The sequence below is a fragment of the Enoplosus armatus genome, chromosome 8 (genome assembly GCF_043641665.1).
Source record: "Enoplosus armatus isolate fEnoArm2 chromosome 8, fEnoArm2.hap1, whole genome shotgun sequence".
Lineage (NCBI taxonomy): Eukaryota > Metazoa > Chordata > Actinopteri > Centrarchiformes > Enoplosidae > Enoplosus > Enoplosus armatus.
Genome location: NC_092187.1, coordinates 1,474,874 through 1,488,980, shown reverse-complemented (window position 1 = coordinate 1,488,980; position 14,107 = coordinate 1,474,874). Strand labels below are relative to the sequence as shown.

Here is a 14,107-nt window from a genome sequence, read left to right as displayed (position 1 = left end):
TTCCACCACAGAACCCGGCTCATTGTTAACCGGTGAGGGTTACGGTTGAAAGCCATTTGAAAGACAAGGTGCTTGATGGTATCGCACTCACATTGTAGTTAAATGACGTTTTTCGATAACGACATTTTTCCTGCAATTTTTTCTCTCTGCAGGAAAAATAAAAACATTTGCGTACTGCAAACGGACTGAGCGCCTCTCCCCACCTCATCTCTCTCTCTCTCCCCCGTCTGTGTTTAGGGTCGCAACCTCATCCCAGCGGCTCCGGGTAACAGTCGCCTCAACTACACGGTGCTGATTGGAGAAACTCCCTGCGTCCTCACCCTGTCGGAGAGCCAGCTGCTGTGCGAATGGCCCAATCTCACCGGACAACACAAAGTCACGGTCAGATCGCGCCTCTGCATCCTCTGTCCCTTCATCTCTGTCTCCAGCAGTGACATTTTGGTCTGACTTTGACTTTGTAACGTGTGTAACACTTTTCTGTCCCATTTTGTAGTTCAGCATGCGTTTAACTGATTGTCTGAAAGAGAACTTGCTCGATGTTAAGGGCTGAGACCTTCATGGTGGACCTCTTTCTGATTTTTTTTCTGATTTTTTTCAATTAATAACTGGGTCCATTTTAAGTTTGCAGGATTTATTCCAAAAGCAAAATTTATAAAAAAAAAAGGACAAAAAAATACCACCTATTCTACTTGGTATATCCACGCTATATTCCTGCCCGACAATGTCAGCCCATAATGTCACTCTAACCTTGTTGTTGAGTTATATGAATAACCCCTCGTGTCTTTTCAAAACAATTTCCTCTGACAGATGCAGGATGCGCTCCATTGAGCTCGCACACCGAGGCTGCTGTTAAATATGTAACGCTTAATTAACATGTTGCTCTTCATTGGCCTTCAGCTAGCCTGTTGCGGAGGTTTTCGTTTTGTCACAGGAAGCACAACCCTGATAAATATGTGACCGTACATTCACAATACCAAGCGCAGATCTGCAGACTTTGCACCTTTTTCAGTGCCGTTGATGTTGAGTTCAATCCATGAAGTGTTTTGAAATCACCCTTGTTCACATAATATGCTCAACTTGACCGCTGTGAAACTCCAGACGTGTCTGCTGATTGAAAACCATGTTTCCCTCTGTATTCGCGTCAACAGCTGTGCAGGCATCAGCAGTTCTCTGCTGCAGGTTCTGCCGGTTCTGGATCTGAGCAGTTTACAAGTCCCTCAGTGCTGTCTCCGTTTTTTTCATGTATTTTCATTAGCTTCACTTTGCTTTGTTGCAGACGTTTAATAGTACACAGGATATAATGCACCTATCCCTCAATGGATCCACAAGCCAGTACCACCGCAAACACTCAACTCTATTGGAAGCTGGACTCATCACCACCGCTCCTCGCGTCTCTCCCTGCACCTACGCTCAGAATGATCCCCTAAACTTTGTCCCCTTTTTAGCATGCTGCGACAAACAAGGACCCGAATACTAATACTACTAATACTAATTCAGGCATTTTCGATTAATGCTGTCCAAACCAGATGAAGCAGCTTAAAGGTTCCATGAAACAAGGAAATGAACAGCTTGCTTCACGTGTCTTTGTCTTTCATTTTTTTCATTCTCAATAAATCTGTCGATTATTTTGTCAGTTGTTTAGTCTATAAAATGTCAGTTAATGGTGGAAAATGCCTGTTTTGTTTAACCAACAGTCCCAAATCCAAAGGTATTTACTTTTAAAGAATAATTCATTATTTTTTTTTCAACTCTTTGCAAGATACCCACAGCAGAAAACACATTTGGATTTATTTATAAGTTTCATCTCAGAGTGCCCCAGAATGCTTCTGTTACATGTTAAAATTGCCCCCCCCCCCCAGCGCCCACCGCCTCCTGCAGGGCCTCGGTTTCTATCACCTTTTTCATCTCACTTGAGTTTGCTGGCCTGATTCGGGGACTGGTGATAGCTGCTATCAGCACACAGTTGTATACGTACCTAATTCTCAAAAAATAACTAGCGGGCTAATAATAGGATACCCGATCCACTGAATGTGGGCAAACAGAGCTAAATTATGTATGACATATCTAGTAAGAGATATGAAAAGTGTGCGAGTATCCACTTTTGCTACAGTTTATGTCCATGACAAGGCACTGTCAACGGCGGGGCTCTGTCGCAGAGTTATGCAGAAACATAAAAGGTGGTATTAAAAATAGAATTGTTTCTCCAGAATGCCACTGATATGCAGACGCTAAGCTCGTCTCTAAACTCTAATCCAAGAACCTCGTTCACTGTATAAACCTTTCTGATGTGCAAATGTTGTCAAACTCTCGGCAAATCCAAGCTAAAGTTGCAATTTTTTGAAAGTCACTGCCACGTCATCATTGAGTTATACTTCCTGTTCTTCAAGCTGCAGCGAGTTTTTTTTTTTTTTTTTAACCACCACCCACCGTGTGAATGCCGTTGACAACGCTTCCACTGCTAGTGTTTCATATTTCCTGAAATCAAGATATGACAGGAAATAGCGCTGGAAGTAAAGTCAGAACAAGCTTACAAGTGTTTCCCGCGGCAACCATTCAGTTTTACTTGTCCGGAGTGTTGAGCTGTCAACAGACTCCCGACTGAAATCACTGATTCGCTCTGACTGGAGCAGACTTTAAAAATCTCTGTGCAGCTCCCAGAGCATCTGTACTGAGGAAGGTCAAACCTCAGTCAGGCGACACAGCACTCATTCTCAATATATGTGGATGTTTGTCTGAATATCCTGCCAGTACACCCACTCGACTCTCCCCCACCTCCTGCCCCTTTTAGACTCGTCACCAATGTCCTTTCACAGTCATTTCACTATATCTTTATGACATTTACTCCCCGCTAGGTACAGCCAATATACCTAGAAAGCCACTGACAGCGCATCCATGTAATTCAATATGATGGCTCTCAACGGAACCAGCCAGTTCCAAGGTGGAGCTCTCTTGAGTCCCCCCCCCCCGCCCCCACTGGTTCTTTTTCTTTTTTTCTGAACGAAATGTCATGTTGAATATCGGAGCGATGCGATGTGTTGGCGGGGGTGGTGGAGTTGGTCCTTCGTCTGACAATAGCCGAAGAAAAAATAGAGCTGTCTGTTCCTATCTCTTCTGCGCTGTGTGTGTGTGTGTGTGTGTGTGTGTGTGTGTGTGTGTTACCACATGCACTGTGTGTGCGGCTCGTTTCTCATGTGTTTGTGAGGGCGCTCACATGTTTGTATTGACGCGCACATCGTTGTCTTTGCGTGCGCTGTGCGTGAGCGCTGCAGAGAAGGACACAGCTGTAGCAAAATAATATTCCCCATGTAGAATGACCTACATACAGGGGACCCCAATGGGTGTCCAGACATACTTGGCTTGTGCATGTTTTTTGCGTGCATGTGTGGGTGTATAGAAAAAAAAACAAAAAAAAAACTGCTGCATGTGTGTGTCAGTGTGTCTCTTTGTGTGTGTGTGTGTGTGTGTGTGTGTCCCTTCAGATGCTCAGCTGTGTGTTGGCAGCTGTGTGCCTCCCTTGAGTTTTTCGAAGAAACTTGTTTGTTGTTTTGGCCTTCAGCTTTTTAAGTTCCTCCATCAGTCTTTCAGTCTGTCAGATGAATAAAAATAGACAAATGCCTAGAAAATATGTTTCCAACTCCGTATTGCTTATACTTATGCTGCGTTCATGTCATCTGAGGATATGTTTCCCCCCTGGTTAACTGTATCAATTTTACCAGTGACCTTAGATTGGGTCATTATATTAAAAATAAAAAAAAACATTATATTAAAAATAATATAACAGAGCAACCCAGTATCTACACTTTTCACAATTCTAACATCCTTTTTTTTTTCTTGATACATGTCGCATTTAATGCCCTCTGTATATCAAATATGTGAGCAAAAATTATGGGGAGACCCCAGGCAAACTCTCCTACAATAAAACCTACACAACAAACCTACAATAAAAAAAAGTCCTTAACCTAACTCATACTTGGAGTGGCAACACACAGAAAATCGGTCTACAAATTTGTTTCCATGTCCTTAAAATAAACATTTAAAGTCGCATTAATATTTCAATCGAGTGCCTCCCAGTATTTAGTTTTATACAGCTATAGAAAATGTACGTTTCCAGACTTTGATATTGTCCTTTTTCGCAGCAGGCATTTTGACCTGTCCTTGTAGGAAAAGGTGCGGTACGAATAATGTTAATGATGGCTGAGTTCTTTTCAAACGTCAGCGAGTCAACATGCACAATACCAGGACCCTGAAATGCAAGAAGCTAAATGGAATTCAGCCATCATTCATTTTATGTGCTTTTTCCTCTGGCACACGTTAAAATGTCTTCAGTGGAAAGGGGCCTATTTGGCCTCCGAATCCCCAAATTTTAGACTCCCCTCTGAACTTGTGGAAGAAGTGGACCCAAACCCAATAAAGTTGCGAGTTACGAAACCAAACGAATGAGCTGAAAGACGCTAAAAAGCTCAGTCGAGCAGAGGGAAACTACAGGCTCGTCTTATAATTCTGTCTGGGTTCATCACTACAAGCGACTCCTGTCACAAACTACGCTATTATAACATGAATGCAGTCTCATGTACTGTCAAGTAAAGAAATAGCTCGCGCAAACTTTATTGATATCTTCAGACTGACTTGCAAACTTTAAGTGAGAAACCGTCTTACTGCTACGGAACGAATCCAAACTCACACCGCAGTCGGCTACCTATTTTTGTAAAAGTGAATTTAGTTCAGTTTCCTTTGCGATCTGACCATGTCCACGCGGCTAATTGGCTGCTAAGTTGTGTACAAGCCAGTCTAATTGTCTCTTCTACTGCAAATTTAATTTGTAGGTATTGACTACATTGATATTGATATAACAGCTTCTCTGCTTTATTTATTTTTTAATCAGACTTTGATAATGTTAACGTGAAAGTGCACTTACAAGAGCTTCAAAGTGCATAATCACACCTCATTTTAATCGGTTATCAACCCCCCTCGTGGATTGCTTGATTTGATGGATTCAAGTTCTGGGAGTTGTTTTTTTTTTTTTTTTCCCCACCTCTGAGACAAACTGCGCTTATGTAAATGTAGTTAGTCAGAAAAAGAAAAAGAAAAAAACATTACATGTGTTTGACTTCCCATAATTACCAAGACTCCTTGGGGAGAGATTTAAATGCTGATGATTACTTTGTTTGATTACGTATACTGTGTGTGAGTATGTGTACGGTGTATGGTGTATATGTGTGTGTGTGTGTGTGTGTGTTCTGGGTGTCTTTTGTGTCTATGTGCGTGTATATGGCTTTAACACTGTCTGTGCCCCCCCCCCCCCCCCCCCACTGCACTGCTTTAACCTTGTTCACGTACGCAGCATTCACTTTCTGACCTAAATCAGTTGGTTAAAGTTGACAGTGATAGATGACGACATTAACAACGACAAAGTTCCTATCTTAAAATCCAAATACTGAGCCTAAATGTCTGCAGACAACGCAGGGGAAGGTAAATCATTCAAAGGGCTGAGCAGTTTCACCTGTGAGATCTTCATTAGCAAAACCGTCTGAAGCTGCTTCCCCCGAAAGGCAGGAATTGAAAACCTTCCCTGCTAGACGTGTTCACAGCAGTCAAGGTGATGTAAGCCTCGCCAGTATAAGCCTGTCAAAGGCCGTCCTGTTTAGTGTGAGTACAGAACAGATACAAATTTAATGATCCTTGTGGTAGAAATTGGGTCAGCCAACTTCTCTTTCATCCGACCACCAACTTTTGATCTCTTCAGACCACCTCATCTATTCTCAAACCATCTGCTGCTGGATACGTGACCGCTGCCTGGTTTGTTATGTCTCTCTCTGGAATGGGGTAGTTTAAATCCCCAGGCTGGCTGAAGAGAATCTGGTCGGGGGAGGAAAGTAAATAAGCAGCAGTTTCCTCCACCTTAACGCCACCGAACCTTCACCTCCGATAATGCAGGTGTTTAGTGGCGGCTCGCAGGAGAGAGAGGTCGTACTGATAGCTGTGTAACTCTATGAATAAAGCAGAAAGAAAACAACTTTCCTTGGGTAACAAATGTGTGTATGTTTTTAAAGAGGACCTATTGTGCTCATTTCCAGCTCTTTATTCATGCAGCCCCTCAGTTCACCCTCTGTCGGACACAAGCCGCTTGAGCTCCTGTCTCTTCAAGGCCCGCCTCCCTAAAAGCCCACTTTCTTCTGATTGGCCAGCCCACGTGGTGCAGGGAGGAGCCTCTGTGCTCTGCGCACAGCCTACACCGCTTCATACCGTAGCCGCTGTGCTCGACGGCGTGACAGCTACACTAACTTAGCTTGGAAAATAGAGACATGGGGCGCTGAATTTGATGAACTTCCTGTGTATCAGACCACAAATGAGACAAGAAGTAGGAGGGAGAAATGATAGATGCTGCTGGAGCTGAGTGTTTCTGGGGCCTCACTGGTTACTGTACAAAATTTTCAGGCTCCGAGAGTCAGATGGTTAGAGTCAGCTAACTGTGAGAGAGCGTAGATATAGATAAATATCTCTATGGCTAAGAGGACTGCTAGATGCACAGCTAACTAGCGAACGGCAGCTACAGTTAGCTGTAGTTAACGATGGCTTTAGCAACAAGTAAAGCCACCTGTCCATCAAGAAACTACCTACCTACTTTCCTTCTCAACAGGAAAAGCACTTTCTGTGAGACTTACTGAACAACCTGAGTAGCAGTAAAGAGTAATCCTGAGCAGAGCAGCCGAATAACTCCGACAGACTGACCGGGTGGATGAGCGCGTCCCTCTACTTCATGGGCTTGATTTTTCTACGTTGTTCTTCTTCGTGGGCCTGCTGTCACTGCTGTGCCCTGAGCAGATGACCATCTGAGGAAATCCGGGATCTATTGCGTAATAGGTCTCACGGAAGTAAGACACGAAAAGCGAAGGGAGCGTTCTGAGCAGTCTGAAGACCGAGCTTTTGGCTCACAAGGATCACTTTTACATACGTTTTCCTCATTATTTGGCAACTTTGGTAACGCTTAATAGGAATATCCAACATTGTAATACTGTGTATGTGACAGAAAATAAGAAAAAAGCATAATAGGTCCTTTTTAAAAGTCTGTTGTGTGTGTGTGTGTGTGTGTTCAGATCCGTGCTGGTGGATTCGAGTACTCCCCCGGGACCCTTCACATCTACTCCGACAGCCTGCTGACCCTTCCTGCTATTATCGGCATCGGAGGGGGCGGCGGCCTGCTCCTATTGGTCATCATCGCTGTGCTGATTGCCTACAAGAGGAAGTCGAGGGACGCTGACCGCACCTTGAAGCGTCTTCAGCTCCAGATGGACAACCTGGAGTCCAGAGTGGCCCTTGAGTGTAAAGAAGGTAAGGCAATGAGAACCATGTGTATGAGCTTTTATCCACAGTCATCATTTGAAAAAAAGACGACTGAATCCATTAGAAAATGAATCAAACCAGATTATAACAAATGCTTCTTAAATTATAGAAAGTAACTGTATTGATGTGTTAATATTTTGGTACAAAGTCATAGAAAGTACACCAAACTCTACCAGTATGGTACAATCATTTCACAGCAGTAAACTAGGAATAAGTGTCTGGTTTCTTCATAACGTAGATCACTAGTATCTAGACATTTTGGAACAATTCACAATTTCTCAAAATTTGTGCATTATTACACCCCATCAGTGTTTGTTACTTATGTACAGTTGTCGACTAAGTGAGAGGTTAAAGGGATAGTTTTACATTTTATTCACTTCCATGAGAGTTAGAGTTAGATGAGAACCATTCGATACCATTCTCATGTTTGTTGGTAAATACGAAATCAGAGCACACAAATCAGAGAGTTAATTCAACCATGGGCCGATATGTCATTTGTCTTAATTCATTTATGAATAAATATTTTAATGTAAAAGTATTTGTTTTAGGATTGTATTAGAGGGCAGATGTCACCCCCCCCCCCCCCCCACAATTGGTATGTGAGCGCAAACAGAGCTACAGCAACTTCATGTTAATTCTCATTGATAGGGACCCAAGCAGCAAAGGGGAGGGGACACGAGGATCATTTTGGAGAGTTATGGCTTGCTTTATTTAACCAAATCATGCATTCAGAGGAGAGCACTGTCGCACTAACATGCCGGGCCGTCTGTCTCTACCTGCGGTGAAAGCACAACAGAGAAAGAGTGTCAGAAAAGACAGAGAGAGAGCATGCAAAGTGTCGGGAGGTGGATAAGTGAGGGAGAGGCCATGTTAGGTCAAAGCAACGGGGGGGGGTTGTTTACAGAGAAATTAAAGGCAGAGTGAGTAAGAGGTAAATGAGTTTGAGGGAGCTTATGTGAGATCAGCCCAGGTGTTTACACTTGATATAATACCACCGGCACACACACGGCTACGGCACATGGTTATAATATGATTACACTACAGTCATGACATCAGCCGCCGAGGATCAGTCGTCAAACAGAAAATCTGCAACAGCTTTTGATTTATAGTTCCGGTGCATGTTTTCTGACATTTTCAGGAAATTGACCTTGCTGTAGCGACGCATTTGCAAGATGTTGCCACTTTTGACACTGGTGTTTTTCAAGAAACACAACTAGAAAGGCCCTTCTTTTGTTTTTTTTCCTCGATGAGAAACCAGGCAGTATTTGAGTCAATAGAAATAAAAGCACTCAGTTTTCCAGGAAGTGAAGCATGGCCTTATTCCCAACCCCCCCCCCCAAAGCACCCCGCCCAGCCTGCTGTACTCCCAGCTGGCCTACAGAGACGAGACAGTGTGTGTGGGTGGAGGAACAGATGAAGTGGGCGGTCCGCTGTGTGTGTGTGTGTGTGTGTGTGTGTGTGTGTGTGGTAGCAAAAGGAAGTGTATGCGTGCGAGGTCGGCTTCGCTCTAAGAGTCTTGAGGGGAAGAGACAGGGGACGTTTGGTGCAGTCATCCGTGAGAAGCAGACATCACACTGTACACTATCATCCAAACTAGCATATTAGCAGTCATGGATAATTAGTTACACATTAGGAATGACAACTACTGACTGGCAAATGTCAGTGTTTAGTTCAGGGGAGGTAATATAGACGTTTCTGAGACGCCGCATAAAAGCAAACAAAATGCAAATGTTTTTTTCCAAATTCATTCAAACCAACTCATGGCCAAAGCATTGATTACACACTTATGCAAGCACACTTAATGCTGTGGCATTTTCCCACCTCACTTCCCTGAGTTTGTGTGGATTGAAGGTCTTTTCTTTGTGTACTCAAATCCAAATCGGAAACGCCAGGATTTTCCCAGGAAACAACGAGCGGACAGCGTCTACAGCAGCCAAAGCGAAAGCTCTTATCAACTGCATATAAGACCGAAATCGTGTTACAGCAACAGGTGTCAGTGAGACGTTCATTTGTATGAAAGCGCTAAGTGGAATAGGATTTTTGAACTTGAACAGTCAGTGTTTTGCACACACTGGGGGAAAGTCTCCACCCGAGCACGACGAAGGTGTGCGCTTCCTCTGCACACCTTCGCAGCTCTGACCGCTTGAGACGCGGATCCAAGTTCCAAGTTCAACCTGTGGTCGAGTTACAGTATATCTGGCTGTAGCTGTTGTGTCTATTTGAATATGTCTTGTGCGCTGATTTCAAATAGTGGTGGAATTCTCGACTTAAAGGGAGACTACCGATGTGTAACTTCCTGTTAGAAATGAAAAGTTGAATCCATAATAATGCACAGTTGCTCAGTTTAATGCACTCAGGTGTTTTGTTGCTACAGCCTTACATGCTGTGGTATGACCAGTAGCTAATGGTGACTAAGGTCAGCACACTTTAGATGGATGTTGTTCTTGTGCTCGTGTGGTGTCTTTGTGCTTACGGCCACAGTGGCTGCAGTTCGGCAAACGTTACAGCTTCGCTCTCCGAGCCGCTGTACGTTTGAGGTGTCTTGATGCATTATTTAAAACAGACCAGCCAAACTACCAGCCAATCAGAAGAGGATCCTCTGCCATCATTTTGCTCCTTCTGTCTCACGTATTGCTCAGGCCTTTTTAAGCTGAACATTTTACCACTTGAGCAATAACAAAAAGGCGATTGATTAGTGGAAGTGTGTGTGGACAGGGGAGATGAGAGAAAACGAAAGCAAACCAGTGTCTGTTTGAGTCTCCTTCACTCCCCAATGCTTCCTCCTCTTCTAATGCATCTTTTTCCCTCTCTACTTCTGTACCTGTCACTCTCCCCATTGCCTTTATCTCCTATTCTGCTTCTTCTGCTCTACCTCTTGTGTTTTTTTTCTCCTCTTATCTCCACTTCTGTACTCTGCTTTTCCCTTTTTTCTCAGGTCTGGCCTTTACCTGCTGATCTTTCACTCTTCTTTCATTTAGCCCTAATCACTCCATCCTCCGAATTACCTTTTCATTTTATTCTACCATCCTTACTTCTTTACCTGCTGGTCTTACTTTCTTCTCCTCCCTCCTCTTTTTCTATCTCTCCTTTATCTTCTGTGCCTCCGCTCCTCTCCTTCTCTCTTGTGGAGCAAAAAATCCAATAACAGCTGGGAGAAATTATGCATGAAAACTCATCCGTCGCTCTCTTAATAATTATCCACTCATGCATTTAATTGACTTTCCTTTCCAGGAACTTTGTTTTCTGTCTTCTGCTTTTCTGTCCTCAAGCTATCTTTCCCTTTTTATTTCATTATGTTTGGGTCTTTTTTTTTTTTGGGGACAAGCAAACACTGAATTTGTCGGGGGGACACTAAGGAAGAAATCGAGTTCACTCCATTTTTCAGCCCTGTCTTTCAATGAAATGTGGATTCTGTTATCTCAAACATTTTTCTGGTACAGAAAAAATCCATTAAACACAACATTTTAGAGAAATTACATATTCTTTCAACCACACATAATAACATGAATTTGCTGATTCTGGATCTGTTATTATCCTTGCAGTCCCTCATGCTTCTGTTTTGTCTGCGTCTTATTTATTGCCTTTGTGAGCCTCTTTCCTCATCATAGCTGACCTTTACTTCTCAGTCTTACTGTCTAGTCCTTTTTATAAGACCCAGAGACTATCTGAAATTATGCACTGCTTGCGCTGTCTATCTGCATTGACTTCCCTTCTTTGTCTCTGGACCCATATATCCTGTCATCATACACTTACAGCAAAATCTTGTGGAGTGACTCTTGCGTGCATGTTCACCTTTATGATTGTTGCCATGGGTTTAGCATCATGTGGGACCAATCTTATAATTACTGAATTACCCTCCAACCTCTGCTTTCCAAAAACTAATGACATTCAGAATACCAGCGTTACAGATCGGGTCGTCCTGGTCGAGCTCCTCACGAGCTGCTGAAAAGAAGTGGCTGGTGACGTCATATGTCACTGAGGTTAGCAAGCTTGTTAGGTTAGTTTGCGAATGGGACGAGCTCACGCTGTTTCAAAAGACGTATGTGTACGGTCTACTCATAGCTGTCTAAAAAAACGTGCCTCTTTTGTGGAACTCTCCAGCTTACTGTTCTCTCAAAGATCAGCCCTCTCAAGACAGAACCACGTATGATTAGTACATTGGACTGTTTGGTCAAAAATAAATTGGAAAACAGTCAAGGGTCTAGCAAGGCTTTAGGCAAATTGTGGAAATGACAAATTCACAAAGATGATTATTATTAAATAACCCAATGTCTGTACAAACCCTTAAACACGATTATTCACCATCCATCATCCTGTCACTTTGTCTATTTGCATCTCTTTTTTTTCTTTTCATAGCTTTTGCCGAGCTTCAGACAGACATCCATGAGCTGACCCAGGAGCTGGACGGAGCTGGTATTCCCTTCCTGGACTATCGGACGTATGCAATGCGGGTCCTGTTCCCAGGCATTGAGGACCACCCTGTGCTCAAGGAGATGGAGGTACGGGTCAGTACACCACCAACCGAGCTTTAAACGGAAACAAACTCACCGTAGATAATCAATTCCAACAGAACCAAGAGCTGAGCTTTTGCACTAATAAACTAACATCAGAAGTAGCTGCTTATGCTAACTGCAAGTAGTTCACCTCAGATTTAATGGCATGAAAATGTCCTCTGGCTTTACTGCCTTTGTTTACCTTTGTAGCCACGACAGGTTTCATCAAAGCAGGCCTCTCCAAACGCCTGAGATGTGAACCCATGCTGGAACTACTTTGTGTTAATGTATTCAGCTTGTCTCCGTAAATGCAAGCAGCTTTTCAAGTGGTATCATCATTAGTTTCATCTCTCAGCATATTCTCTTGATGTAGGGAGGTAGAGTTGTAAAGAGAGGATTCCTCGAAATTGACTGAAAAGAAATGTTTTGTAAAGAGATACAAGAAGTGCAAAAGATGAAGGGAAAAGATAGCAAGAGAATTAGGACAGAGAGGGAGCGATAAGATTCAGGGTTAGCGGGATTGTTACTTGCATTATACATCACTGTTTAGTTATTAATTAAGCCTGTACATGCATCCACCTTGCCAGCACAGCTGAACGGAGATAGTGCGCCTCATTTATAAAGACATTTCACCGCTGAGACCAAGGGAAGTAGAATTGATAGTGTGTCGACATAAACTACTCTCCTCCAAAGCTACAAACCAAAGAGTCAAGTTTGTAATCAGCAGTATCATTAAGATGTAGAATCTGGTGCTGCACCATTGACTTTGATTGGAGCACCGACTTTTAGGAGTCAAGGAATAATTTGTTTGACCTTTTACAGCTTCATTTAATCGTTCTAATCCAGAGAGTGGATTTATATTCCTAGAAAAAAAAAAGAAAAAAAAAAGCCCCCTGAGCACTCTCATAGCTGCTATTTCTGCCTTATATGATTCATTCTTCATCCTCGCATTTTCGGCAAGACAGAACAGTAGTGATTACTTAAATACTATAGAGTTATCCTTGGATATCGAACGAAACCCATTGTGGTTTACAACAAAGACTATAAAGCTTTAACGTAAAACTACTGGTAATGAAAACTGTGAAAGAATACAGTAGTAGTTGGAGAATCTTGGCCAGCAGGAATGTAGCAGAGGATAGATCCACTTAAACTCCATATTTTACTTCCCTTATATTTGGTTTATTTGCCAAGTGACATAAAGCTTTGTGACATAGTTCTGGAGCTGGAGTTCAATAGCATTTTATCGATTACGAATACGTCATGATAACTAAAACGCGTCACCTTGGGTGGCCTGAGACACCGGGAACACTACAGTTTTTACACTTACAGCCGAATTTATTTTTCACAGCCTGAATTGAAAAAAAAAAAATGTTGATTAAAGAAGTAACAGGTGCAGTTACTTTTTACATCTCATTTTTCATGAGCTACTTGCTCCGGATACCAAATCCTAATTTAAGATTGTTAAATTGGTAAGCTTAAAGTAGCAATTTGCATTTGATTTGTTGTTTGTAAGGAGCCGTGTACAATATTAAACATAAATGTTACCATTTGATGTATTGTACCAGAGATATCTTAAAGATCATTTTCACCATTAAAACACACACGGTGACAAAAAAACCCTCTAAACAAACTAGAACAACAACAAACAAAATTGCATACGTCCAATACACTTGCATTTCAGCGAGCAGTGTGTGTATGAGTGAGTATTTGCATACATATTTGCTGTGTACGTTTGTAGTAGGACCTCGCTTTTTACTTTTAATGTGAACTTTCGTTAGAAGATGGGAAAATGGATTCAATATCCCAAATGACCTGTTTGAATTCAAAATTCACAGGATACAATCGCAACAGACCTCTTGGAGTAGATTCAACCCTGACCTACTGCGTGCCCTGTTGACCTGCCAGTAAACCAAGCTAATAAAGAAAAATGGAGGAGGACTCCGGGGGGAGCAAAGCTGTTGCGTTAGATGAGAATTACGTGTTGCTTCAAATTCGACCGGACGTGACTTGTTGTAAAAGCTACGGCTTTTTTAGCAAATCAAAAATACGGCCTAGAGACACGACACTGTAGGTCAGATGTCTCCCCGATGCAAATTCCCAAAAGCGGAGTCCTTTAATTTGAGGTGTCATGCGGGCAGAGAGGTAAAGGGATCTTACGTATTTCATGGTTATGTCTAGACTTTCTTCCCCTTCCCCCTGTATTTCCCCCAGGGCTCGCCAGTGTAATCCAACGCCCCTGGCTTTATTGCTCTGTGTGACTGCTCTCTCCTCTA

General features: G+C 42.7%; 1 protein-coding gene across 1 annotated transcript in view; it reads left to right on the top strand.

Annotated features, from left to right (window-relative positions):
* The window catches only part of LOC139288422 (plexin-A1-like), a 111,478-nt gene that overhangs the window by 76,422 nt on the left and 20,949 nt on the right, over positions 1 to 14,107 (top strand). Inside the window, exons 17-19 of the mRNA XM_070909721.1 lie at positions 238 to 381; positions 7,095 to 7,329; positions 11,698 to 11,840. Coding sequence (XP_070765822.1) covers positions 238 to 381; positions 7,095 to 7,329; positions 11,698 to 11,840 — 522 coding nt within the window. The remainder of the gene's footprint in view (positions 1 to 237; positions 382 to 7,094; positions 7,330 to 11,697; positions 11,841 to 14,107) is intronic.